The sequence below is a fragment of the Colletotrichum jinshuiense genome, chromosome 5, assembly GCF_051148585.1.
Source record: "Colletotrichum jinshuiense chromosome 5, complete sequence".
Lineage (NCBI taxonomy): Eukaryota > Fungi > Ascomycota > Sordariomycetes > Glomerellales > Glomerellaceae > Colletotrichum > Colletotrichum jinshuiense.
The window spans coordinates 405,321-429,751 of NC_139312.1; the positions used below are offsets into that span (position 1 = coordinate 405,321).

Sequence of the window (24,431 nt, forward strand, 5' to 3'; positions counted from 1 at the left end):
AATATCTTTTTGAACCCCACACACGACCGAAAACACATCAAGGGACCTAAGAAAGGAAAAGGAAAAAGAAAACCATATAAGAGGAAATCAAACAGATCCAACAACCCAAGACTGAGAGGCCCATTGGGCAAAGAGTCAAAAAGGAGATCATGACCGAAATGCTGTAAGGTAAAGCCTTCCCAAGTGAGATTGTGTGCCAAACCCATTTTGACCCGCCGTGATGCCGAGGCCCCCTTTCCGTCTATCGCCACTCTACGCCCCGTTGAAACGACTTGTTCCGTCACGGACCCCATCGTATAGACAACCATGATTAACCCTATTCGTACTTGAACCAAGAGCGCCACGTACTCTCATCATTCTAGTATCGCTTCTCTTCCGGCAAGACATTCTCTCCGTAGAAGCCGCCGTGGTGACCATCATTACCGGATGCTGCGCAGGCAAGGCAGACGCCGCCTCCATACACCCTCGTATGCCGCTTCCATCCGGCTCCGGCATCATCCAGAACAGAAATGATCTCGCCTTGGACCAGAATCTCTTGCTTCGTGGCCTCGTCGTAACGGATTTCACCATAAATAGGTGGAGGGCCCGGTAGCAGAGGGGACGTGGGCGGATATGATGAAGGGGAGAAGACGATCCCGGCCTCGTCAAACATTGGACCTGCTGCCGATGCCGGCACATCTATGGGCAATGTCTTGGTGTATGACCTCCTCCGGGGCGTAGGGGAGGAACGCGTGGCCCGAGTGCTTTGTGTCGCTGTCGAGGTCGCTGCCGATGTAGACGACATGTAATCCGGGTTGGGCTGCTCAAAAAACGACGCATCAAGTTCAGAGATGCCGCTAGTGAAGCTTCTCCTGCGGCTATCGTAGGTGAAGACAGAAGGCGACAGTTCCGGGGGTGTCAAAGGCGGCGGCGGCGGCGGCACCGACAACATAAATCTGGTAGAAGTGAGGCCCGAAGGATTTCCTGGTCCAAACATATTACCCATCGATGGCAGGTCGTTGCTGTTCCCCTTCTCCTTGATTTCTCCCGACTCCGTTTCATTTCCGGCCATGAAACTAACATTCGAACCTGTCTTCCCGGCTGATCTATTCTCGGCAACCTTGGTGTTACTGCTGACCCCACGTGACTTTTCCTCCATGACCCAACCCCTGTCTTGAATGAACAGGTGATGGAGCCGTTGCTGATTGACCAGATGGCTTAGGCTGTCGAAGCCTGGTTCGTCTCGTCTCGCCTTTTCGTCCTTTTTGCCCGTCGTGGACCGGAAAACACCATATGCCACAAAGCGCAAGATGACTAGAATACCAAGTATGGCAAGTCCAGTGCATACATGAGAAAAGGGGAAGTGGTGGTAAGAACGAGCAGTCGGCGGCGTACCGCCCAAGGCCAGCTCAGCATGAGTGATGGCGGGCATGGCTGCTTAAAGACAGCCCGGCTGATTTTGGCAAGTGATTAGGCTTGGGAAGTCGTAATGGGGGTTTCGATTTGGTCTTCACCAAGGAAGTAGAGGTACCTTCGTCGGTGGGCTTCGGATGCGGTGTGGTAGCACGTCTGGGGTATGCCTGTGTCTGGCGGCCTGGCCAAGGACTAAAGGTGGCTTGCGAGTAATGAAATGGCGCTGCTGGACATAAGCGACTAGGGGGCTGGGGTGGTGGGCCACGGCCACTGCATCTGCCGTAGGTCGGTTAAAAAAGTTACCGAGTAAAGATCCGGGCTGTGTCGATTGCTTTGCGATTCTCTTGGAGTGAAGCCGAAGAAGAGGAAGTTAGGGGGGGAATGGCAGGTGTCTACATGATCGGGCGTGTGTGTAAGTGCTTGATCCCTTTTATGGTGCTATTTTGAGTGGGTGCCGCGCGCTAGGGTGGCGCGAGGCTCATTGCGCCGCGGGCTCTGAAACCCATGGGCCGGATGTGAATGGTTCCAAGCGTCACTGGGAGCGACATGATCCAATAGTTGTATAAGGAAGCAAACTTACAGCAAGGCAGGTTCGGAAGTCCCCAAGGGTTGCAAGCTGAAGTGGGTTGAAGGCCCGTTTTCCTTCTTGGCGAATGCAGGTCGCAATGGGCGAGAGATGAGACAACGGGGGGATATTTGTGTGCAGCGCCCCGAAGACAATGCTTTGTTCGTTGGTGACAGCGAACGTATTCCTTTGTTTCCGAAGGACGACCCGGGGAGTGAAGGAGGATTGGAACGTGGTTGGGATTGGAGACCTAGACGGAGCGCTGGTGGGGAGAAGGGGGGGGATTGCAGGCAAGGTGAGAAGGGTGCAGTATCATATATATAGAAGCGATGTTGATGCGCCATGTCGCGGGAGACGAAGCAAAATGGGGACAACTCGCAACAATCGTATCGCCAGATCTGGCTCGGCAAGGAATGGCTGGCAAAAAGGAATGAGATAATGAGATCAATTTGAGAAGGGGCCGAGGCCTTGAGGGTGTGCAACGTAAGGAGGTGTGTGGTGCCAGAAGACATCCTTGGCTGGCGTGGAATAAAGATCGCTCATGCTAGGGCTCCCGTTTTCAGAACGCCGTCTTCATTCTCAGTCAGCCTCTCTCTTCAATAAGCGAGAGAGCCCCGGGCAGACCAACGCACTAGGCAGGCTCCCGAATGCCCCAGGTCAGTCACGATGGCGACAACAGTTGCTTGGTTTGCCGCAAGGCGGCGCATGCAGAGGTGTGCGGTTAACGGCCCCAACTGGTCCTCTGTAAAGCTGGAGACGCTTCAAGGTTAAGCGGCGTTGCAGAAGCGGGCGTGGATGGGGGGGTGGCCATGAATGCGCCCAAGGGGGTGGGGAAGAGACCCGGGCAAGGTGGACGCCATGATACTCTGAAGATGCGGTCATCATGTATGTTGGAGAGTGATTGACTTTACATCCTTGGGTTGGGTAGGCGACGGAGGCTGTTGGTCTCCGTACTCCGTATTTTTGACTGGCCAGAGAAGGCGACAGTGTCAGCACCAAAACTGGCAATTGCAAGGTCGCCCGGACGCGCTTCTGATAAGGAAGGGCAGGCCTTGTCGAGTGGGACGCGGAACGAGATCTTGGACGGATACCCAACGAAGGCGGTGTGGTGTTTCCTGGGGGTGGCCTTGGATTTGACAAGCAGCCGCCGACATGCTCGGATTCCAAGTTCCTTGTACGTCGGACTCTTGCGTTCTTTGCTGCGTATTAGTTGGCGGCTGTTGCTTTCCTCGGACGGGGAGCAACATTTGGGGTCGATTTTTTCGTTCTCGAAACGGCGGCGCCAGGGGTGGGAATTAGCAGAGCCAGATCCCTGTCGTTCAGCCCAACAGGATCCTCTTGGAATGACCCCGCCCGTGGGCATCCGCAGCGCAGGGAAAGACCAGCTGGACTGGCCCCTGGTCCCAACCTTTGGCACGGTTGTGTAAGTCGGCGTACCATGTACGTGGAGTCCAGACGATCCATCAAACAAGACGCGACTTTGCTTCGCCGTGTTCCGGTATGACGATACACCGCGCAAGGTTCCAGATGGCCATGGGAAATGGCGACTGGTATCGATGACACCGGAAGGGGGGCCTTGGTGGCCATGGCAAGCTGGACAGCAACTCGCAGGAGAAAAAAAAACACAGGTCCTGTCTCGCGAGCGGAGCGCGCAAGTCAGTCACACCGGGCTGGTTCAAGTGACGGACAGGGCAGCCAGCTGGGGGCGCTGCTGACATATCCACCTCTGGTCGACGGACGCAGTCCGCAATTTCAGTGGCGGTTCGGCGACTTGCCTCGCCCTCGCCCTCGTTCTCGTCGTCCTCTTCGTCCTCGTCGCCGCCGACGTCGTTGGCGGATGGCTCATGGCCGTGAGGCTAGAGGGTCCTTGTCGCGGTGATTGGGACTCGTTTGGTGCAGGTGACCCCGTCAAGTGGAAGCAAAAGCAAGCCCGCAAAAGTTTGAGCTTGGGGACCTAGGAAATTTGTCGCAAAACGAGTTAGCGTGGGCGAGTGGAACGGGGACCTGTTCAGCTGAGGTGAGCCGCCCTATAGCCACGCCATCTGAACCCCTGCCCTGCCTAGTGTGTGCCATGGTGTGGAATAATGGCAAGCTTGTTCCTCTTCTAGGCCCTTTCCATCGAACGATTGGTTCATCAGCCAGCCCTGTGGTGTCGATCGATGTGCCCCTCTCGCGATGGATTCTTTTGGGCCGAGGACTTTGGTGATGCAGCAGATGATGATGGACGTTGATGAGGCGTAGCAAGAAGCCTAAGTCGGGACCACTGAATGTCTTGACCGCTGGGAACCGTGTGGTACATGAAGACAAGGCATGGCGTCACAGGCCATGGATGGCGAAACTCGGCATGGCTCAGCATGTCGGGACAAAGAATCGGTGATGCGCTTCCGAGTCTGCATGACATGGCGCATGAGCAAGTACCGGGAGCTAGCAAATGAACAATGCACGATGGCGATGGAGCGGCTGCGAGGGAAGGAGAGATTCAACTCAGTCATCCAGGCTGGACGGGGATCAGCGGCGCTTGTAGTCGGAGCTCCCTTGGTTATGGACGGGTACGGAGATGAAGGAAAGGGACCGAGGAAGCGTCCGCTTTCACGCCCGTAGGCGACGGGGGTAGGGGGGAGGCGGTCATGGATTGGGCGGAATCTGTCAAGTTGCATGTATGATGTGATGCGCTGGTGACTAGGGACCAGGGCGGGCAACTACAAGCGGCTGCTTCTCACGTTTGAAGCCTGCGTGTCTTGACTGACGAGCAAGAAGACGGGGCAGTCCGTGTCTGATTGGGTCCGATTGGGTCGACAGGACAAAAGTCGCGATATTTGTCCATGTCCATAGTCGTAGGATCGGGGAGATACTGGAGAAGCGCAATCTGGAGCTTGGCGGTTGGCTGACAAGTATCGGCCGGGCGGGGGGCCTTGGCGCGTCGGGGTGGGTAAGAAGACGAAAATGGGGATGGAGGACGGCAAAAGTAGAGAGGAGCGTGTGGATGCACCATAGTCCGAAACGGAATTAGAATCAGAGCCAGAGGAAGTGGGTGAGAAGCAGAGAAAGGGAGAGAAAGCAACGAGACCAAGCCAGAGATGGTGTGGTGTGTAATGGGAAATGGTGGTGTGCCCAACCAAGGACGTATCCAAGCTAAGTAACACGGGTGGGTGGGTTGAGAGCGAGCGAGCGAGCTGGGCCGGTTGAGCTGGGACGGCGCAGTGTGTGGTGTTCATTCCAATGTCGGTGATGCAAATGCAAGGCCAGTCCTCGTTCCTCAGCTGCTCTCAAAACGGCGAGAGCCTGCCATTCGCTCCCTCCTTCCTCGTCCGTGTTTCCCAGAGCGGGAAACCGTGCTTTGCGTCTCTCCTTCCCGTTGTCTTGCGCAAGCTCACACAGCTTAAGCCACACCCGACTCGTCGTTCCTTCTTCTTCCTCCCCTCCCCTCCCCTCTCCTCCCCTCTCCTCGTCGTTCCTTCCCTCCATCTCCTATCCTTGCTTCCTCCCCGCATCGAACACACTTGACAAGCTGAACATATAGATAGTTATGCACACGCACCTCCCACACACACCATTTCAGCAACAGCGCACCCCCCCTTTTTGTTTTGTTTTTGGGGAATGGCCCCCCCCCTCCATCAGCGAGGGAGGTTGCGAGTCCAATCAGACGAACTGCGACCCACTTTCCCCCGATAAGATTCCATCGAGTTGCAGGCGATCATCCGCTGTATTTTCAGCACATCGTCGTCGTCGCTTCGGGTCGAGGACGCCAATGGCAACTTCCTTTCATGAGAAAGAAACACAATTGTTATTCCTTTAGGTAGCCACATCCCGACTTCAACATGCCTTTCTCTCTCTGTCTGCGACGAGACAATCATTCCACAAAGTCCTCAGCACCATGTGCTGCTAGCTTACATAAGGACGCTCAAACCGCCCCTTTTTCCCTGGCACCGACTTACAAGTTCATTTGTTGGTTGTTTGTCATTGATGCCAAACAAAACACCATCTTTTTGTCAGCCTCCGTTGACAAGACACCGACTTTTCCAACTTGGACCCCATGCGCCATCTGGTGGCGATCCCTTGCGACCGCCCGGTTTGCTGTGCCGTTGCCTAGCCCTCGTCCCCCTTCTGCCGCCGCAGGCGGCAAACACAGCCCCAACCTTGGACCCGCGGCTTCTTATTCTATTCCAAAAAGACCCGGTCTGTCTCCAGGTCCCCGATAGCATGGTAACAAGTCTCCGCTTCAAAGTGACGCCTGCGCTTCTCGTTTCCTGCCCTTCCGTCGACTCAGAATGAAGATGGTCCATCCCGGCAGACTCGGACGCCAACAATACGAGCCCTGGTCAGTGCGCTCCATGCCTCACTAAACAACGGATGGATCTACGGACTTGCAGCCTTGAAATGGCTGTGAGGTTCCCTCCTTCACCCTTCCCTCCGAATGGGACGGGACGCCGAGCCACGGAGCCGACGCGGCCTAATCGCCGTCCGCGCATCCCTTTCCCGTTCGTGTTCCTGTTCCTGTTCCTGTCCAGCTTCCTGCCGCCCTTTTTGCATGTAACCCTTCCATCATGTGTAATTTCCATCATTCTCTCTTTTGTATGGCTTGCCTTGCGAATTCGTTTTTACACGCCGTCTGCATGGGTTTCTATTGATGCGTTTACGAGAGAAGTTAGCCTGCTCATTTCTCGCCTCCTTACGTATCCCAATATTGTCACTTCTGGTTGGATGCGCTCTCCGGCCACCCCGGATTTTACCAGAGACACACGTACATAACGACCAACAGGCCCTTCAGGCCTGCAAGTTTGTTCTCATGCGACGCCTGCAACCCTACCGGTACAAGGAAACCGGACAGGTTCTTCATCACACACCCAATGTAGATGTTGATGCGTTGCGTCTATCCCGCTGACATGGACATCCCACCCACTCGTCCCGCCCGCACATCGTATCCGACAGGATACGAATTGTTTCCAGGCACAACACAATGGCCGTTTCTTTTCTCGGCCCACGCCCACGTGCCATCAATGCCCAGAGGAGAGCCTCCTCCTCTGGCCTGCAGGGTATCGGACAGCATCCAACTACACGGTCGTTCCAGATTGCCACCGCCAACCATCTCGTACACCTACCTACAAAGTACCGTTGACAAATGCCCAGGGCATGCGGCATGCGAGGCCATGAATGAATGCACGGATGCGCCCGGCTCGTCGCTGCCTGTCGACTGCAGAACGGGATGACAAAGGGCTGCACCCAGTTTTTCCATCCAAGTCGAGCATGACGATTTGCCAAGTGCTTATCCATCCTCGTCTCGTCTCAACCTCCAGATGCAGCTGCCCATGACCTACCTATGCATGCAATATGCATTGCATCGTCCAAATGTGTCACCAACGAGCCTGACCCGTCCCATCCTCCCCATCTGTATCTGGTGTCAGCGGGCCAAGTCGACGTCAGTTCCTCGTGGCCGCGGTTGCCACAGCCATTCACGCCGCATCGCCCACAGCCTCCCTACTGCCCTTGCACACTCCGCGCCCAATCCCAGCCCCCAACAAATGCGAAGCCATTCAGGGACCCTCGCACACTTCAGCCTTACGAAGATCCCGGCTTTCTGACATGCGCTCGCGTCAGCATGTTAATCGTCCCCCATCTACTAGTGTCTTCAACCCCCCAACTACATGTTTTCCCCTGGTCATTTGAATTCCATTGGCTGACATTTCCGAATAGCTTGCCAGGCTAGCATGCATCGCCGTATGGATTTGCTTCGACGGGTTGGTCGGGCTCAATGGAATTGCCTCAAACCTTGGCCATCCAATGTCGGTCTGTCATCCCATTGTCACCACCAATTCCGCTGACCGCTTTTCTTCTCCATCGACTGAAGTTTCGTATTTGCCCCCCTCGTTCGTCGACTCGCCGAAGGCATTTCGTCGCTGCCAAGTCGGGCGCCACCATGCTTCCCGCGTCATGGGCATAATCGGCACGAAGGGCGCATTTCCCCATTGCCACTCATTCGGTCAACATCAATGGCACCCCACATCCGCCAGGCCTTACCATGACCGCTTGCGAGGCTATCAGAATGTGATCACCACCAAGCCACTGTTGTAGTTTCGTCCTCAAATGCGAGAGGTCAAGATACGAAGTCACTCGGCCTTGGCTCCGCTGCAAACTGGATTATCTTGATCCTCTCCTCTGGGCGCAAGAAAACCAGGGGGTCTAGAGCCCCTCCTTTCTGCCATGGGACTTGCGGCTGATGAATCATGCCAAGCTTACATTTTGCCAGTGCAACCACAGGTGAGCATCGCTCTTATGTAAGGCCGTCCGTCGAGAACAGAGTCGAATGGCCGCGAGCGCCTGGGATTTGAATTTGTAAAAGCAAACTTTGGTGCGCTTTACGTCACCTCGCCAGCCACAGACGACCGCCAGAATCCAAAGTCGGATGTCGCGGCCCAGTTTCAGCTTATCGAAGCCTGGCGACGACGACGGCGACGACAAACTCGTGCCAGCCTTGCATATCTACGCAACACACACTCCCGCAATGTGATGGGCGATATGGACCGCGGAACCGAAACGAGGTTAGTAACCAAGACACTTTGGAATGGCGCAGTTCCGCCCGCTATCTCGGGGCTTGTCGGGCGACACAAAACTGTCAGATGGCCTTTCCGCAACGTCAAGTCATCGTCGTGGTGGTGAGAATCGATGCTAAGCTGACGACTCGGCGACTTCTTCCTCACCCATTCGCGCCGCTACTATACCAGAATCGGACGGGCACCGTATCGCCAAAGCACACGAGGCGTTTTCCATGGCCTTAGACTCTACGCACGATGCCACATATCACAATTTCTATCCCCGGATCTAGGACGCGAAAGTCGACAAAGGCGTCTGATGACACCGCTTTGGCTGACCGTCAACGTCAGCCAGCCTCGTCAAGAGGATCTCTCCGCCCCATGCTGTCGAAACAAGCCCGATGCCGGAGAACGGAGGATTGACTCCAAACTGATTTGACCAACGTTGGGCTTTGGCACAACGGCCTGTTTCCCTGCCTGGGCCGCGCGCGCCGTCTGTCAGATGACCGACGAAGTAGCCGGATACGCTTACCGCGTCCGCCGCTAGGCAGCATCGCCAGCAAGTCAGATAATCGGTATGACGAGAGAGCGAAGGAGGGGGTCATGTCGATGTGTGCGCGTGAGAAACCTCGTTGTGATTGTGCGGTTACCCGTCCCTCGAGTCCGCTAGACATTACACAAAACCTAGCTAGACAAACGTTGACCCCGCGCGCGCGGGCGCACCCGGCAAATGCGATTCCACCCCTCGCACTCCCTTCTCGCTCCAGTCCCCTCCCCCCTCGAACGCCGAGTAGTAAGTAGCAGTAGTAGTAGAAGAAGAAAAAAAGGAGACGAATGACAAAAGTGAATAGCCTGCTTGCCTGCCTGCCTGCATAAACCGCAAATAAACCAACAAAAAGCCTGAACCCCTGTGAAGCCCCCTTTTTTTTCCGTGTCAAATGGAACCACCCCCCTCCCCCTCTCTTTCCATGGGGGAAAGAAACGTTGTGAGTCTGGCGAGATGGACCGAGAAGGGTCTGACGAAAATCACTCAGAAGCGCTTTGTACATCTTACATCCCACCGTTCGTCGGCCCGGGATCCGCCGCCACGTATCACAAAAGTGTGATCATCTCGGCGCTTGGTGTCGTTGGTGGTGGCCGGACGAACTATATGCCTATGCCGATGCCGATACTCATCCCGACGTCCATGGGCTCGGGGCCAGTATCATCACCCGGCACATCGCGGTCCTCCTCCATCATCTCGATGAGGTTCTCAAGGTTCGCGTCGAGGTTCTCGGCGTCGGCCGGGTCGAGACACTTGCGCAGCAGCCGCCGGTACTTGTCAATGTTCTCCCCCGTGCCCACCATGCTCAGGGCCTCGACGTAGTCGGACTCGGACTGCCTCTGCTCCGAGAGCATGGCCTGCAGCTGTCTCGCGAGCGAAAGGCGGTCCTCGTATGTGGCCTCGTCAACGTCGCCATTGAGTACGTTGATTTCTTGGTCAACGGCCTGCTGCACATGCAGGCGGTTCTGGTGCGTGATGAGAGACATGACTTGGTGTTTGGCGAGGTTCGCTTCGCTCATGATTTGCGCTGCGCCGTCGTCCGGCTCGAGCTGTGCCTCGAGCTCGGCCATCTGCTGTCGCACGGCGGCGAGCTCGGCTTGCGTGTTGGAGAGGATGCGGCGGGCCTCCTTTTCTGCCTGGTCCTTTTCACGTATCTCTTCGTCGTAGCTCCCCGCGAGGTCTTGGAACTTTTCCATGATGAGCGGCGTGATGCGTGACTGTACCGTGTTGGCGGCCTCAGAGTTGAATGAGGATAGGGCGAGCTTCTTGCTGCTGGTTAACCTTTCTGGCATCGCGTCGCGGAAGGAGACGTGGCGTTGGGAATCGGGTGCGAAGGGCGACGATGACCGCTGAGGACCGCGCTCCTTCTTCGTGGCGTTGAGCTGGGCTATGAGGTCTTCCGCCCGTACGCCCTCGTTGTTAGGGATACTGGTCGAGGCCTGACGGCCGAGAAGCGCCCTGATGCATTTTCTTGCGTTGCGTTGTGCTGCGAGGTGGAGGGCCGTGTTGCCTTGTTCGTCCTGCGCGTCGATGATTTGCTGGACATAGGCAGGATCATGCGTCTCTTGCAACTTGTTGAGGATATTGTCCAAGTAGTATCTCGAACACGAGTGACTGACTACCCTCCCGTTCTTCATCACAGCGGCGTGGTGGATAACTGTGCTGCCCGACGTATCACGAGCATCAATGGTTTCGAAGAGCTCCTTCATGACTTGGGGAAATGTTTGCTTCTCGTAGCAGTTGGTGAAGTGCACAGAACGCATGAGCGGCGTCTCCCCCCTCACATTCTGCACGTTTAAACTGGCACCAAAACGGCGGAGCTGTTTGATGACGTCCACGTCGCCCATGGCCGACGCCCAGTGAAGCGCCGTATGCTCCTCCGAGTCGATGATCCAGTTTGGTTGGAAATTCGGCGGGGGCTCGGGACGATATGCTGGCTTCTCGTTTCTAGAGAGAAGGAAGTAGTCAAGAAGTTCATCTCCGTAGACGGAATGCTGTTGCTGTGTCATATCCTGGATGGCCTCTTCCCGCTTTCTCTTTCTGTGGCCGGTAGAGTGATGGGACATTTCGAAGCGGTCATCTTCGGCCATGTACGAGGCGGAGGCCACGGTAAGGTTGTCTGGGGTATCATCGTCATTCATGAGTGAGTCGCCAACTTCGTATTCTTCAGGCTGTGGCGCGCCTTGCATTGGATTAGCAGCGGCCTGGACTTGTGCCGCTTGTTGTTGCTGCTGCTGTTGCTGCTGCTGTTGCTGGAAGTTCGTGCTGGGCCATTTTGGCACCGCCGGCTTCTTTGGTGCCTTTGGTTTGCTGGTGTGTCGCGGGGCTGGTGGAGGGCTTTGGTTGCCTGGGACATACTCAAAGATCAGGCGCAGGCGGTCGTAGATGTTGTTGCGCTGGGCGAGGGCGACGCCCTTGTCGAGCGGGATCCATGTGCCCTGGTATTTTCCGTATCCACCCTGAATCTTCTCGTGCTTCTCCTTCTGGACCTCGCGCTCGAGAATACGTGTTCGGGCGGGCTTGTCGAAGCCGGCAGCCTTCAATATGTGTGTTGCGTTGATCCAGTCATCCTGCCGCCGTCGCATGACATGCTCCTTTAGGTCATCTCCAAACTGAAACTCGTAGACGGGTATCTGGACGAATGACCGGTTAGCAACAGTAACGTCAATTGTAGGATCAGACGTCGGCGGGGCTGGGCATTGCGACTGATGCTATCCCCTCCCCCCTTGGCGCAGCGATTTAAGCGCGCTTTCTGGCCGGCGCTTCGAATGGCAGTATCGCGGCGCCATCGGGGCCGGAGAGAGGGCAACATCTTTAAAGTTGAAGAGACAGGCACTTACACCACTGTATGTGGCACTGTACACGCCGGGTTGCGCATTGCCCTTGACCATCGTCACCAAACTGGAGCAAGGGACACGCCCTGCCGACTCCTCATAAACAGTGCAGGAAGCACTTTGGCAGTGGTGTCAGTCGGCGGCGAGGGGAATTGTCGAGGAGGAAAACGATTGAAGAGATCGTGCGGCGTCTCTATTAGTTTGGTCGTTGTTGGCGGGAGTCGGTGAGGCTTGAGTTGATGTCCGGATTCATGGAAAATTCACCATTGAGTGGATGCACTTCGGGTGAGGAAGGGACCAACCAAGGTTGGCTCGTCAGCAACACGAAAGACGCGAACGCGCCTGCCGTTAGATTACGCGAATCACTTAAACATTTGGGCCTGAGGCGTGAAGAGTCCGAGCGCTGACCCCAGATAGTGGAAATTCCTTCCCGACTGAGAAGGTCACGTGCAGTTCTTCACTGCTGATCCAAGGCTGGATTCTCCGCTCCAGGGAGCCAGTAAACATTGCTCATTCAAGGCGATGGCTCGCTCTCACTGACTATCAAGCTTGCTTCCCGTGAATGCTCTGGCAAAAGCATCCCTAAGTGCGCTGTCTTCATACTGTAGATATGCCGAAGTAGAACCACCACATCATGTATGTTATTTATGGTTCAGCCATCCGAGATGTTTCCTTTGTTTCACCAACAACCGCGCACAAACCGGCCCCTCGCAGATCCGTTCCTTGGGGCAACCAGGAGTTAACGGACTTTCAAAAGGGTACTCTTTGTTGGTTGTCAAAGCTTTGATGCCATAGTATCTGCAGTGTATGCAACTAGCTGACACCAAACCCAATACCAGGGGGCAGCTCGGTAAGCACTGCGAGAGTGTCCTGTCCCAACCAGGAACTCCTGCATTAGTAATCCTTCCCATTCTGAATGTAACAGCGCCGTGACGTCTTCAGATATCGCATGCATTTACCCCGCCAAGACGGTGGGGTTATGACTCCCGGAAGCCCACTTCAAGCTCTCTGAGTGAGTCTTTCTGATCACGACATCGCTTCAGACGTAAACGACTGTAATCTCGCGATATCGGTATCGGAGCATCGAGACTCATATAAAAACAAGCCTCTGCACTATTAAATACATCTGCAGCCCCCTTTTCTTTCGAGATAAATAATCATCTCTCTTGGATCCTCCCCGCTTTGCTTCACCAGTCTTGCTCAAGGACCCCCCAGCTTCCATCATGCCTCTCGTCGCTTCAAACCCTACGGACCGCATCATCCTGGGTCTCATGACCTTCGGACCGGATGAGTCCGCTGGTGCCCGAATCACCGACCTGGATACATTCAACAAGGCTCTCGATGTGTTCCAGAGCCGCGGCTACAACGAGGTCGACACAGCCCGTGTTTACGTTGCCAGGAAGCAGGAGGCCTTCACTCGCGAGGCCAAGTGGAAGGAGAGAGGATTGACGCTGGCCACCAAGGTCCAGTATCCCGGGCAGCCCGGTGACCATGCCGGAGCCAAGGTTATTGAGTCTGTCGAGACCAGCTTGAAGGAGCTCGGCACCGATAGCGTTGACGTGAGTCGGCACCAGAACATTTACAGCTGTGGGGCCCGAGCTAACTGATATGTCCAGATCCTGTACCTTCACGCCGCGGTATGAACTGTGTCCATTATTTGTACCTGTGATAGCAATTGACTCTGGGTTACAGGACCGTGCAACTCCATTTGCCGAGACCCTTGAGGCTCTGGACAAGCTGCACAAGGCAGGCAAGTTTGTCAAGCTGGGGTTGAGCAATTTCACTGCTTTCGAGGTGGCCGAAGTAGTCTTGACGTGCAAGTACAACGGCTGGGTCCGGCCGACCGTGTACCAGGGCATGTACAATGTCATTACTCGCAGCCTCGAAGCCGAGTTGATCCCGGCGCTGCGTCGTTACGGACTTGACCTCGTCGTGTACAACCCCATCGCCGGCGGTCTGTTTTCGGGCAAGATCAAATCCAAGGACATTGTCCCTACTGAGGGCCGCTTCTCGGACAACCACGGCACGGGAGGCAACTACCGCCAGCGCTACTTCCGCGAGAGCACATTCAAGGCACTCCAGACGATCGAGACGGCGGTGGAGAAGCACGGGCTGACCATGATCGAGACGGCGCTGAGGTGGACGGTGCACCACTCGGGTCTTAAGATCAAGGACGGCAACGACGGCATCATCATCGGCATCTCGAGCGTGGCCCAGCTCGAGGACAACCTCAACAACCTCGAGAAGGGTCCTCTCCCCGAGGAGGTGGTCCAGGCTCTTGATCAGGCGTGGCTCATTTCCAAGGCGGACACAACCAACTACTGGCACCTGGATCTTGAGTACAAGTACGACACCCGGGATGCCCTGTTCAGCGCGGGGGCCAAGTGATGGGGGGGGCAGATGTCCCATGGGTGCGGGGAAATCATTTTGGATCTGAAGTGCGGACTGCCGTAGATATGCAGGCATGTTACTGTAGTGTTGTAACTTTTTTATTTGGCAGATGGCCCTATCAGATGTCAAATTCGACGCACATGAAAGCCCCTTGTTTTTTTAAATGCGGCCTACGACGTGCGACGCGAGCGTTGGACTACAGAGGAAAAGTGTGTTAGTGTGTGTGGCAGCGAGCCATACCAGTCATGCGACTGCATGTGCGATGGCGTAGGATGGTCCGAGGAGCGCTTTTGAGGCCCCTCTGTTGTACCGCCGCAGTGGGTTGCTATGATAGCCGGGCACGCTAAGATAAGTTGGACGCAAGCCTCGCAAGAATCTCGGACGCAGGTGACAGGCTTGTCACGACGCTCCTGACCGCAACTTGTGACGGGCGCAAAAGTTGGCGGAAGGGTGTGGTATCAGGATACTTTCCTCATACATCGGTAGGGCAGAAAAAACGGGCAGTGCCAGATAGACGAGACGAGCACGGCTATCATCGTGGGGTCACGGTGGCATCGTCTCTAGTGCGTAGGTTGGTCCACGGTGGCCTATTTCAGGCCGGGTGGGAGCCGGAGAGGGACGGGCAGCTGCGCGTTGTAGTAAGGTTGTGGGTGTGAGCGTGTGAGTGTGAGTGTGAGTGTGTGTGTGTGTGTGTGTCTTGCGTGGGAGTGGGGGGAAAAGATGGGGGAGATCCCTTCCGCGCGAACCGCCCAAGCCCGCCCTTCCGGCCGGTGCCAAGTCAGCCAAGTTAGCCGTGTCTCGGCGGCGTGGGGCATGGCCTATCAAAAGACACATTTCCTGGGATTACCGGCTTACTGAGGCAGTCCTCCCCAAGTCCCTAATCTGCGGCGTCCATGGCATTATGTACCCATTAGGTACATCCCCATACAAAGTTACGTGAATGCGAATGAATGTGCTCTTTTTCTTTCCTGCAATCCGCCTTCTCCATGTCTGCGCCTGCGTATGCGTCCTGTCTGCGTGTGCCAGGCTCCACTCCCGATAGACAAGTGTCCAACTGTACACAACCATTCCCGACTTAGAAACCGAAGCCTCGACTCGCATACTCGTCTCGAGTCTTCTTGCAGCTGCGTTTCCCCTTCAAGTCACTCCTTCTTGCTTAGCCTTTCTTCTTATCTATCGCTATTACTACCTTGTTTTCTCCCCCCCCCTTCTTACGCTCCTTTATCATCCCTTCTTATGCCTCCAAGACTCACCCTAGGGCGGGACGGAACCCTCAACAGCCCCCATTCGCGCCTCGACCATACCAGCAACCCTCCGCTGAGCGCAACCACATGCGATTCCAACATCTCAGACTACATTGGTAGCGGTACCAGCAGCCCTGGACTGAGCCCCGGGCTCGACCGGCGCCTAGCCGAATTTGATGCATTACGCAGCGGCAACGACGATTATTTCGAACACGACGACGACGACGAAATGGGCGACCATCACCGACGACCCGCTCTCCTCCGAAACCACGACTCCCGTTCGGGGCAGCCTCTCCTCAACTCCAAAACCGACGACGACGACGGCGACGATCGCCACGGCAGGATGGGATATTCTACTCGTTCCCGGGGAGCCAGCCCTTTGCTGACCCCGGGCCGACCTACCTTCTCTCGCAGCTCGACCATGCGAAGCCACACCACCTCGACCGTCACGGCCAACGCCCGGAGGAAATACATCTACGCCGCCTTCTTCCTCGTCCTCAGTCTCGTCTCCTTCGTCATTCAGACCGAACTGTCTGCCTATATCCAACAGGACCTGCACTGGGACAAGGCATACTGCATGCTCTACCTGACCCACGGCTCCTGGTCGATGCTCTGGCCTGTCCAGCTGCTGATCCTGCGCCTCAACAAGCGCAAGGTCTCATGGTCTTCCTTCTGGCGCCGCCACCGCGATCTGCTTCACAGCACCGCCGTCATGGTCCAGACCCAGGATCTCGACTGGACGCGCCCCAGCGCACACCCTCGCTCATCGCCTGTTCGCTACCTCGTTCGCACCACTGCCTTCATTACTTCGGCGCTGACGGTCGCCGGCCTGAGCTGGTACATTGCCGTCAACATGACAACTCCCTCGGACCTGACGGCCATTTACAACTGCTCGGCCTTCTTTGCCTACGTCTTCTCGGTCCCCCTGCTCAAGGAGCCTTTGCGCCTCGACAAGTCCATTGCCGTTCTTGTCGCCATTGCCGGTGTGTTGATTGTCGCATACGGCGACGCCACTCCGACCGACGACGACGCTGCCCACAACAAGGCCGCGGGCGAACGCCTGACCGGTAACTTGATCATCGGTCTGGGCTCGGTGCTCTATGGCCTGTACGAGGTGCTTTACAAGCGGTTCGCCTGTCCTCCCGACGGCTGCTCACCAGGCCGCGGCATGGTTTTCGCCAACACATTCGGTTCCTGCATTGGTTTATTTACACTTACTGTGCTCTGGATCCCTCTGCCTATCCTGCACTGGACTGGCATCGAGATATTTTCCTTGCCTACGGGCCATACTGCTTGGATGCTCTTATTCAGCGTCATCATGAATGCCACTTTTGCCGGCAGCTTCCTGGTCCTGATCAGCCTGACAAGCCCCGTCTTGTCCAGCGTTGCCAGCCTGCTGACCATCTTCATCGTCGCCATTACCGACTGGCTACGAACTGGGGAGCCCTTAAGTGCTGCGGCCCTTCTCGGTGGTGTCATGATCATGCTCGCATTTGGTATGCTGAGCTGGAGCACGTGGCGCGAGATGACGGAGATCGAAGCTACCAAAGCCGTCGACCTTACCGATAGTGGCGAGGACAGTGATAGGGACGAGCGCGAGGACTAGGCTCGGATTTCATATTCGGTGTGGGTCAACATCAACGGCGTTGAGGATATCGGTGGTCACATTTTGGGTTTGTTTTCTTGTGTTCAACAGGGGCATTATCATCATTACATGGAGGTCGGCGGTATTCTTGGCTTTTGATTCAACAGCATGGTTATGACAGGCCTTGTGCCGTCACAGTGGACGATAGGAGGAAAAGAAATAGCATCGCCCACCACTGGGTGCATTGGTTTGATGCATTGCGTAAGGGAGCGCGACTTTGCTATATTGTTGGTTGTACAAATTTTTTTTGTTGGTTCTTTTCTTGGCATAGACGGTATTGGCAGGTTCACAGGAACCTTTTAGACAATCAGCGGGACACGAGTTGTTGACAGCTCCTACATGGTAGCCTTTACTTTTTTTACTTTCTATTTTTGAATAACGCAAATAGGATGCTGCGGCGCCTGACGTCATCAACAAGCCGGCTCAATTCACTTTTTTCGCAGCCCCTTTTGGATTCCAGCTATTAACCTCCCCAGTCCGCGCGGCCCCTTTCGCAATCCACAATATTTGGTCAAAGGTAAGTAAAAATGCAGAGACTGCTAATCCGGTCGACTTGAAACAGGGGGAACTCCGATAATGAGCCTCGACCCGCCCGAGAAGAGCTCCACGCCGAACGCCAGAATCCTTGTATGCCCCCCCTCCAACCGGCCAGTCATGGCTCTTCAGCGTCAACCCGGCTCCAGCAGGCGAGATACAGATCTTCTCGGCCACTATTCCCAGGGGCGTCAACCCTCCGTTGTGCGCCCAATTAAAAAAAAACCCCCGAGTTATCGTTGTCCACGACCCGATGAGTAAGGCCGTGGCCGGGTTTTTCGGTGTTGGGTACGGTCCAGCTGTGAGCTTGAAGGCGGGACTGACCTTGCACATTCTAAATGAACAGAAGCGGTTGTCACACAAATATGGGTAAGTTGCCACTACACCTCAGTCGCCTAAGTGTGAGTCTCTGTGTACTTCAGTTGCTCAGTCACAAGGACTAAGCAGCTTAGTCCCCAATCAAGCATAAACCCGCCGCACAATGTGAGATCTTAGAAACAATTCAGTTTTAAATGGACTTTGCAGGTTGTTTGATCTTTACAAATAAGACATGGAGGCGTCAGGTACAGACACAATGGGATTTTGATTATATAAAGAGCGAGGCCGGCGTTAGACTGTTTCTTCACGCATTCAGGCATGTGACCAGGGTGAGTAGGAAAGGCTTAGATGTGTTAAACATGCTAGCTAAGTTGACGAGTTGGTTTCCGAGTTGTGTGCAATAATCAACAGAGAAATTTGCAATGCTTAAGGGCAACCTCAGCCGATGCCGGCTTGTCTTTTCTATTATCAAACTTTTAAAGTTGACTGGCGCTAATATTATAAGGCGTAGGTGAAATCTTCCTTCTTTCACTGCATGAGAACCACGCAATTTATGAGATCAGTTTTAAGCGCCCGCTTATTCTAGTCGTGCCTGAGAGATCCAAACATGAAAGCGTAGCACAGTTATTACTCGCAATGTTCCTGCGTCAACACAAATACATCCCCTCCCTTTACATCGAACTGTGTACCGTTCGTGACAATGCCGTTGACGCGAATGACAGACCTCTCAAGTGGAGTGACCAACGGCTGAGGCAGGTAAACCACGCCCTTGCTAGTCGCAGGGCTCTCAACCTTCATGCGCAACAAGCCATTCTCAAACCGCCAATCGACACCGACATCACCAATCACAGTGGGGTACCGTCCCTTGGCCCACTGCAGCCCCAAGGTCTGTGGCTCGACCTTCCACCCCGTGAACCCCGGTGCAGTAGGCTGGACCCCGAGGATGTGTCTGCTGAGCTCGGCCGTCGGTCCGGCAGACCACCCATGACACAACGATGTTGGCAGGCCCAGCCCGGGCGTCCCGTCGGGGTTCAACGTCTCCCAGAAGCAGCCCGTGTAGTTCCCGTTCTTCGGGTCGGCCATTGGCGCCCAGAGGGTCTTGAGGAGCGTGAGGGCCGAGGACGCGTCGCCTACTGAGAAGGCGGCGCGGAGGTGGTACGCCGAGGCGTACGGGCTGATTTTCTGAGCCCAACCGGCCTCGGCCGTGGCGTTGGAGAAGGCAAGGGGCCCCGAGGGCAGGGCGAGTCCCGCGGCCAGGGTGGAGAGGATGGAGGACGAGGCGGAGGTGGAGGCGGGCACGCCTGCGAGGATTGCGAGCGCGTTTGCGTCTTGCGCGAAGGCGGTCCTAAAGCTGTCCGACATCACGTACGCGCCCAGGTCCTCGCCCCAGAGGTTCTCGTTGATGGCCGCGCGAAGGCGCTCGAGGCGGGCCCGGTAGCCCGCGACGTCGACGCCCGCGTCCTGCAGGAGCTCGAGGGACTGCTGCAGGGAGTACGCGTACACGGTGTTGAACTTCGTTACCGCGCCGGGCTGGACCGGGTCGTAGTAGTTCCAGTCGCCGCCGATGGACGCATCGGATATGTTGAACAGGCCGTTCGGCAGCGTCTGCGAGTCCGCCCAGTCCAGCATCCTGACGATCCTGGGCGCCCACTCCCTTGCGAACGTGACGTTGCCCCTCATCTCGTAGTTCTGCGCCAGCGCGTTGACGAAGTTAAACGAGTACCCGATGAGGCCGGTCATGTTCGCCTCCAACGGCTGCTTCAGGGGTTCCTGCTGGATCTTTGCGTTCGGGATGAAGAAGCCCGGCAGCGCCTGGTACGAGCCCAGAAGTTCCAGCGAGCCGTCGATGAAGTCCGTGCCGAAGGTGCTGGCAAACGCGGCGCCGAGGGCGACGTCGAGGTCGCCCGTGTACGCGATCCTGTCTCGCCGCGAGCCGTCGACGACGGTGTCGACGGGGTTGCCGCCCATGAGGAAGTCCGGGAGGAAAGATTCGTCTGTGAGGGGGGAGGTATAGATGATTTCGCCTGCAGGAGTAGTGGCGGTGAGGTTGCGGAAGTAAGCTGCGTGCCCAAAGGAGGCGCCGAAACCGAAGGAGCCGAAGAAGCGGGCTGTTTGGGTTAGGGAGAGGACGGGCTGCGAGTTGAGGGTGACGGCGATGGACGTGACGTCAGCTGTGATGTGGACTGCATGCCAGGCACCGAGGGTTATGTTTGTCGGGAGATCCGCCATTGCGAGCTGGGTGTCCAAGGCTGTTGATCCGGCGTGGGCAGTCACGACGTGATGGACGAGGTCGAAGGATATGTAAATACAGCTGTTTAGCGTGTCGCACAGGACGGATACTCCGAACCCGCCTTTGACAGGTTTGGCCTGGAGATCGAGACTGTAGCTCAGGAGCTGGGGGGCGACGGTCCCGCTGAGGGCTTGGGGCGCCGCACTCTCGGCGTATGCTCCTTCATTGGTGACTTGGAGGAAATCAGGGATGGAGTTCTTGGGAATCTCGGTCAGTTGGACTGTTCGTGCACCAGTGTGCCAGATCCTGGTGAGATCTTCGTCGGAGCATTCGAAGGAGCCGGGAAGTCGGGTCAGGGGCGTAGTGGAAGTCGTAGGTTTCACGCCAATGTTTTTGAGTTTTAGAGTTCCCGGGGATGAGAGGTTGAGTTTTTGGTAACGGAAAGCTCCTTGAATGAGACGGTTGCTGATGACCGAAGGACCGGTGATGTTGTATTGGTTCACTCGATAGGTGTCCGCGGCCGCAGCAAGGGACAAAGGGCCATCGCTCTAGTGGACGTCAGCAGCCATTTTTACTTCCCTAGACCGAGAGCTACCTACCATATACAGGTCGATTGCAGTCCTGCTTTCTCCATACGAGATCTCGAAACTCGATGTATCGCCAGAGGCGGAGACAACCTCAAAGGTCGGAATGCCCTCGACATTTTGGCCAAAGTCAAGAACCACGACAGCAGGAGCTGTTCCGTTGGAAGTGATGGTTGTAGTCCCGTTCGATCCGTAGATGATGGATTCGTTATACGATGAGCTCGATGCTGAATTTGAAACGCGTCTGGGAAAGTTGGATCGAGAATGGCCTTCAACCGTGCCAACCAAGCAAAGGAGAGTACCAGCTATGGCTGCTTCTATGCGAGCTGACAACAACATGATCCTCAAACCTTGAATAAAATGGAAAGGAATGAAAGAGTGGTAGAGACGAGGGAAAAGAGTATGTCTGAATAAGAAATTACATTTCCCAATAGTAACTCAAACGTTGCGCCATGGAGCCTTATATCTACTTGACCATCCATACCAGCTCTTGGCACCAAGCCCCTTCCTCCTCTTCTGACGGTCGCATTTTCAACATGTTAGTTGATCAAGTTATGTCATTGAGACTTTTTAGTGGAGAGAACCCGAGAATACGAGCCCATTCGGAAACTCGGACACCCACCACGCCTGTGCTCTGGGGAGTAGAGCAAGGCTTAGACCACGCTAGTTTAGGTCTAGGAGAAGCCGGGACACTCGGAAAGCCAGTTGCCAATGCCGAACATTACGAAGCATCGTAAACTGCAAATTGAGAACTGGGTCTAGCTTCAACAACACAATCACAACACTATGCAAATCATTTCCAGGTGCAGGAAAAGTATGGGTAAATGGACGGTGTGAAATTGGTATCTTGTCTCTTTAAACCTTTTGTACGTAAACACACACACGACACCACACAGGGCGATTTGAGATCCCTGTAAGTCACGTTATGTGCTCAGTTCCGTAAAATCTCTTATTTCAACAAACGGCCGATATAATAGTTCAACTTGGCTTTAATATAATGTCTGGAACATGCTAATGGACCGTTGGGACCCTGAAATGCGTTCCATCCGGCCTTGACCAACATTTTGCCCAAGGATGCAATGCTGGATGACGTTCCCGTTGATATTCTACAGTCACGTGGACAGGCTTATCCGGAACATATAATCCTGGAACGATCATACGGGGTGTCCTGTTGGATGGGTCTGGTTGAAGCTCTCATAGCCGACGGCCGACGATGTTGTCGTCACGGTTTCTTGACATTATCTATTAGTGTTCCCTCTTCACATATAATTCATCTACCGCACTCTTTACACTCCTCCTCCATCACTGAACAATATCTCTCTTGTCTTCTCTGCCAGCATTCACTGTATTCTGGTTTCGTCAAACGTTTGCAACTACAGGGAATACTTCCAACCATCCCCAGCACCTGCAACCTCGAGCAAGAAATTCGGAAACACCGAGTTTACTGCTCTCTCGCCCATGAAGCCTTTGACTGTCCCAAGCTTACAACCAGAAACGGTGTTTTTGGCTGTCGGTGAGGAGAATCGCTCATTTATCCAAGCAAGCCATCTTCCTTGGCTAGCTTGGATTACGGGAAAGTGATTCTGCCCTTTGTACTCAAGAAACTCCAGCCCCGTCTGGTTTCCAATGATTTCCATTCTGCAAGTATCCCTGACAACATCGCGGAGATTTTCAATATCAGTAATGGAGTCTACGTCTCCCGACAATATGAGTAAAGGCCCCTTGAAAGGCCTTCGTCCAACTGCGGTCCTCCTTTCGAATTCGAGGACGGAGGGATGCTCGGTCCAGTTGCGGTGTGCTGTCTCTGCCAGAGGCACCCCGAAACTCGAGACTTGTTTCGTGGGCAAGCACCCCTGGACGGCTTCTTGAACGTTGACCCATCTGTCTCTTCCAACATCGGTCAATCCTGACAGGTTCATGTCCGGGTACGCAACAGTCACACCTTTTATAATCGGAGGCTGGAAGCTGAGAAAGGCGTTCGTCCAGAGCTTGGTCACGCTGGCGGCATGATAATTCCGGGCTCTCCTGGCCTGGTTAATGATGTCTGTTGGCGGAGCAAATGCGACGGCACCCCTATAACCCCGTATAGGCTTGCTCACTTGGCGTTCTGCAAAAGACCAAACAGCGCTGCCACCCTGAGAGTGACCCATGGCAACGAAAGGGCCGTCGGTTTTGAGATAATCGGGAAAAGCGCTCCGAGCGGCAGTGATGGCGTGCGCGATGTCATTTGCCTGCGCAGGAAACGCGGCCCAGGGGTGACCGACGACTTCTCCATCGGGAAGCTCGCCGACGCCCAAACCCGCGTAGTCTGGCGCCACGACCACATAACCTTGGAGTGCCAGCGTGAAAGGGACCTGGAAGTGGTACTGCAGGTTCCTGTAGTTGCTCGGCGCGCAGGCTTGCAGCCCGCCCGATGTGCCGTGTGCCCAAGCAACCATAGGCCACTGCGTCGAGTTTGACGAGAAATCGGTAACGGGCACCTCGAGGGGGCTTGATGGCCACAGAATGTAAGCGGATGCTGGTATTATCGTCCCGTTGATATCTTCGGTGGTGTAAAGCATGCGCGACATGGTCAGTGGCGTGGGAACAGTGTAGTTGGTTAAGTTGGCAGTTCGCTCAAGTGACAAGATAGAACCAGGCGAGAGGGATGGCGAGAAATTGTTTGGGACTGTGTAGAATGAGCCATCCGAGGCTCTTTGCGATGCTTCCCATGACGACACTCTCAGAACGAGGTCTTTGCAAGTCTCATTGCAAGTGGTGCTGGCATCGAGTTTGCTGGATTGGGCCCTCGCGGTGGCTTGAGAAAGCAGAGCGAGGCTTGCTACCAAAAGCAACTTGTGCTGTGAAAACATTTCTATTTCAACCTGTATGACTGATAGAAATCGTAGTAGTTGAGTGAAGAAAAAAAGACGAGGTCAGTGTGATGGTTGATTTTGTAATTCAATTCAGCTGCACCATATGAAGGGCATAATCAACAGCCTTTATTCTTGATTTCTAATTTCATTTATACTGATATAGTTGGCAACAATTCGAGCCTTCCGGTGACAATATGCCTAAAACGCCACAGTATCGGCGAATTCTTGTGCTTACTGGTGTTAATCTTTCCCCCGTTGCGATGCAATACACCGCCATTGACCCGAGTTCAACAGGACTAGGCCGGATTCAAGTTCGGGCTCGGTTCAACTAAGCAGCCACCGCCTCCCTACCCGGACTATCTGGTGCCCGATTGCTGACCGGCAGCGAGCTTTCCGTCCCGATAGCGTGTCTTTTTACTTAATAAATTTGGCATACCCATGTCGGCTGCGGGTGAGCGGGCTGTGCTACAGAATGACCTGCCACTCGCTTGGCATTCTAGCCAGGCTTCGACTGGATGAAATAGCGCAGTAAGCAAATAAGCTGAGCATTCGGGCTTCAAGTCTGAAACGGCGTTCTATGTTTATTGTCGCTCTGGTTTTACCCTCGCCACATTCAAGCTTGAGGACGGTCTTGAACCATGCTTGAGCGTCGACCCATGAGAACACTACCTTGGTTGCTGCTCGGCGACAAGAAGCATAAAAACATCATAACTTCGTGAAAGTATTTAACCAACAGCTGCCGCGAGTTCAGGTAGTGAGTCGACCTGT

The 24,431-nt window shown here is 55.0% G+C and overlaps 5 protein-coding genes across 5 annotated transcripts; 2 read left to right on the forward strand and 3 right to left on the reverse strand.

Moving 5' to 3' along the window:
* Positions 1-358: 358 nt before the first annotated feature.
* EsH8_V_000101 (uncharacterized protein) lies at positions 359-1,411 on the reverse strand (the record flags this gene model as incomplete). The annotated part of the gene is made up of 1 exon (XM_083272617.1): positions 359-1,411. The coding sequence occupies one exon, from the start codon at positions 1,409-1,411 to the stop codon at positions 359-361; it is 1,053 nt and encodes a 350-aa protein (XP_083125332.1).
* Positions 1,412-9,630: 8,219 nt separating this feature from the next.
* On the reverse strand, positions 9,631-11,919 carry EsH8_V_000102 (MBP1 family protein; the record flags this gene model as incomplete). The annotated part of the gene is made up of 2 exons (XM_083272618.1): positions 9,631-11,661; positions 11,869-11,919. The coding sequence occupies 2 exons, from the start codon at positions 11,917-11,919 to the stop codon at positions 9,631-9,633; spliced, it is 2,082 nt and encodes a 693-aa protein (XP_083125333.1).
* A 1,166-nt stretch (positions 11,920-13,085) lies between these two features.
* On the forward strand, positions 13,086-14,250 carry EsH8_V_000103 (aldo/keto reductase family protein; the record flags this gene model as incomplete). The annotated part of the gene is made up of 3 exons (XM_083272619.1): positions 13,086-13,421; positions 13,479-13,499; positions 13,555-14,250. 3 exons carry the CDS (start codon positions 13,086-13,088, stop codon positions 14,248-14,250), a joined length of 1,053 nt encoding a protein of 350 aa, XP_083125334.1.
* Positions 14,251-15,489: 1,239 nt separating this feature from the next.
* On the forward strand, positions 15,490-17,103 carry EsH8_V_000104 (DMT family transporter; the record flags this gene model as incomplete). Its single annotated transcript, XM_083272620.1, has 1 exon — positions 15,490-17,103. The coding sequence occupies one exon, from the start codon at positions 15,490-15,492 to the stop codon at positions 17,101-17,103; it is 1,614 nt and encodes a 537-aa protein (XP_083125335.1).
* Positions 17,104-18,621: 1,518 nt separating this feature from the next.
* EsH8_V_000105 (uncharacterized protein) lies at positions 18,622-23,378 on the reverse strand (the record flags this gene model as incomplete). The annotated part of the gene is made up of 3 exons (XM_083272621.1): positions 18,622-20,772; positions 20,824-21,035; positions 22,295-23,378. 3 exons carry the CDS (start codon positions 23,376-23,378, stop codon positions 18,622-18,624), a joined length of 3,447 nt encoding a protein of 1,148 aa, XP_083125336.1.
* Positions 23,379-24,431: the final 1,053 nt, after the last annotated feature.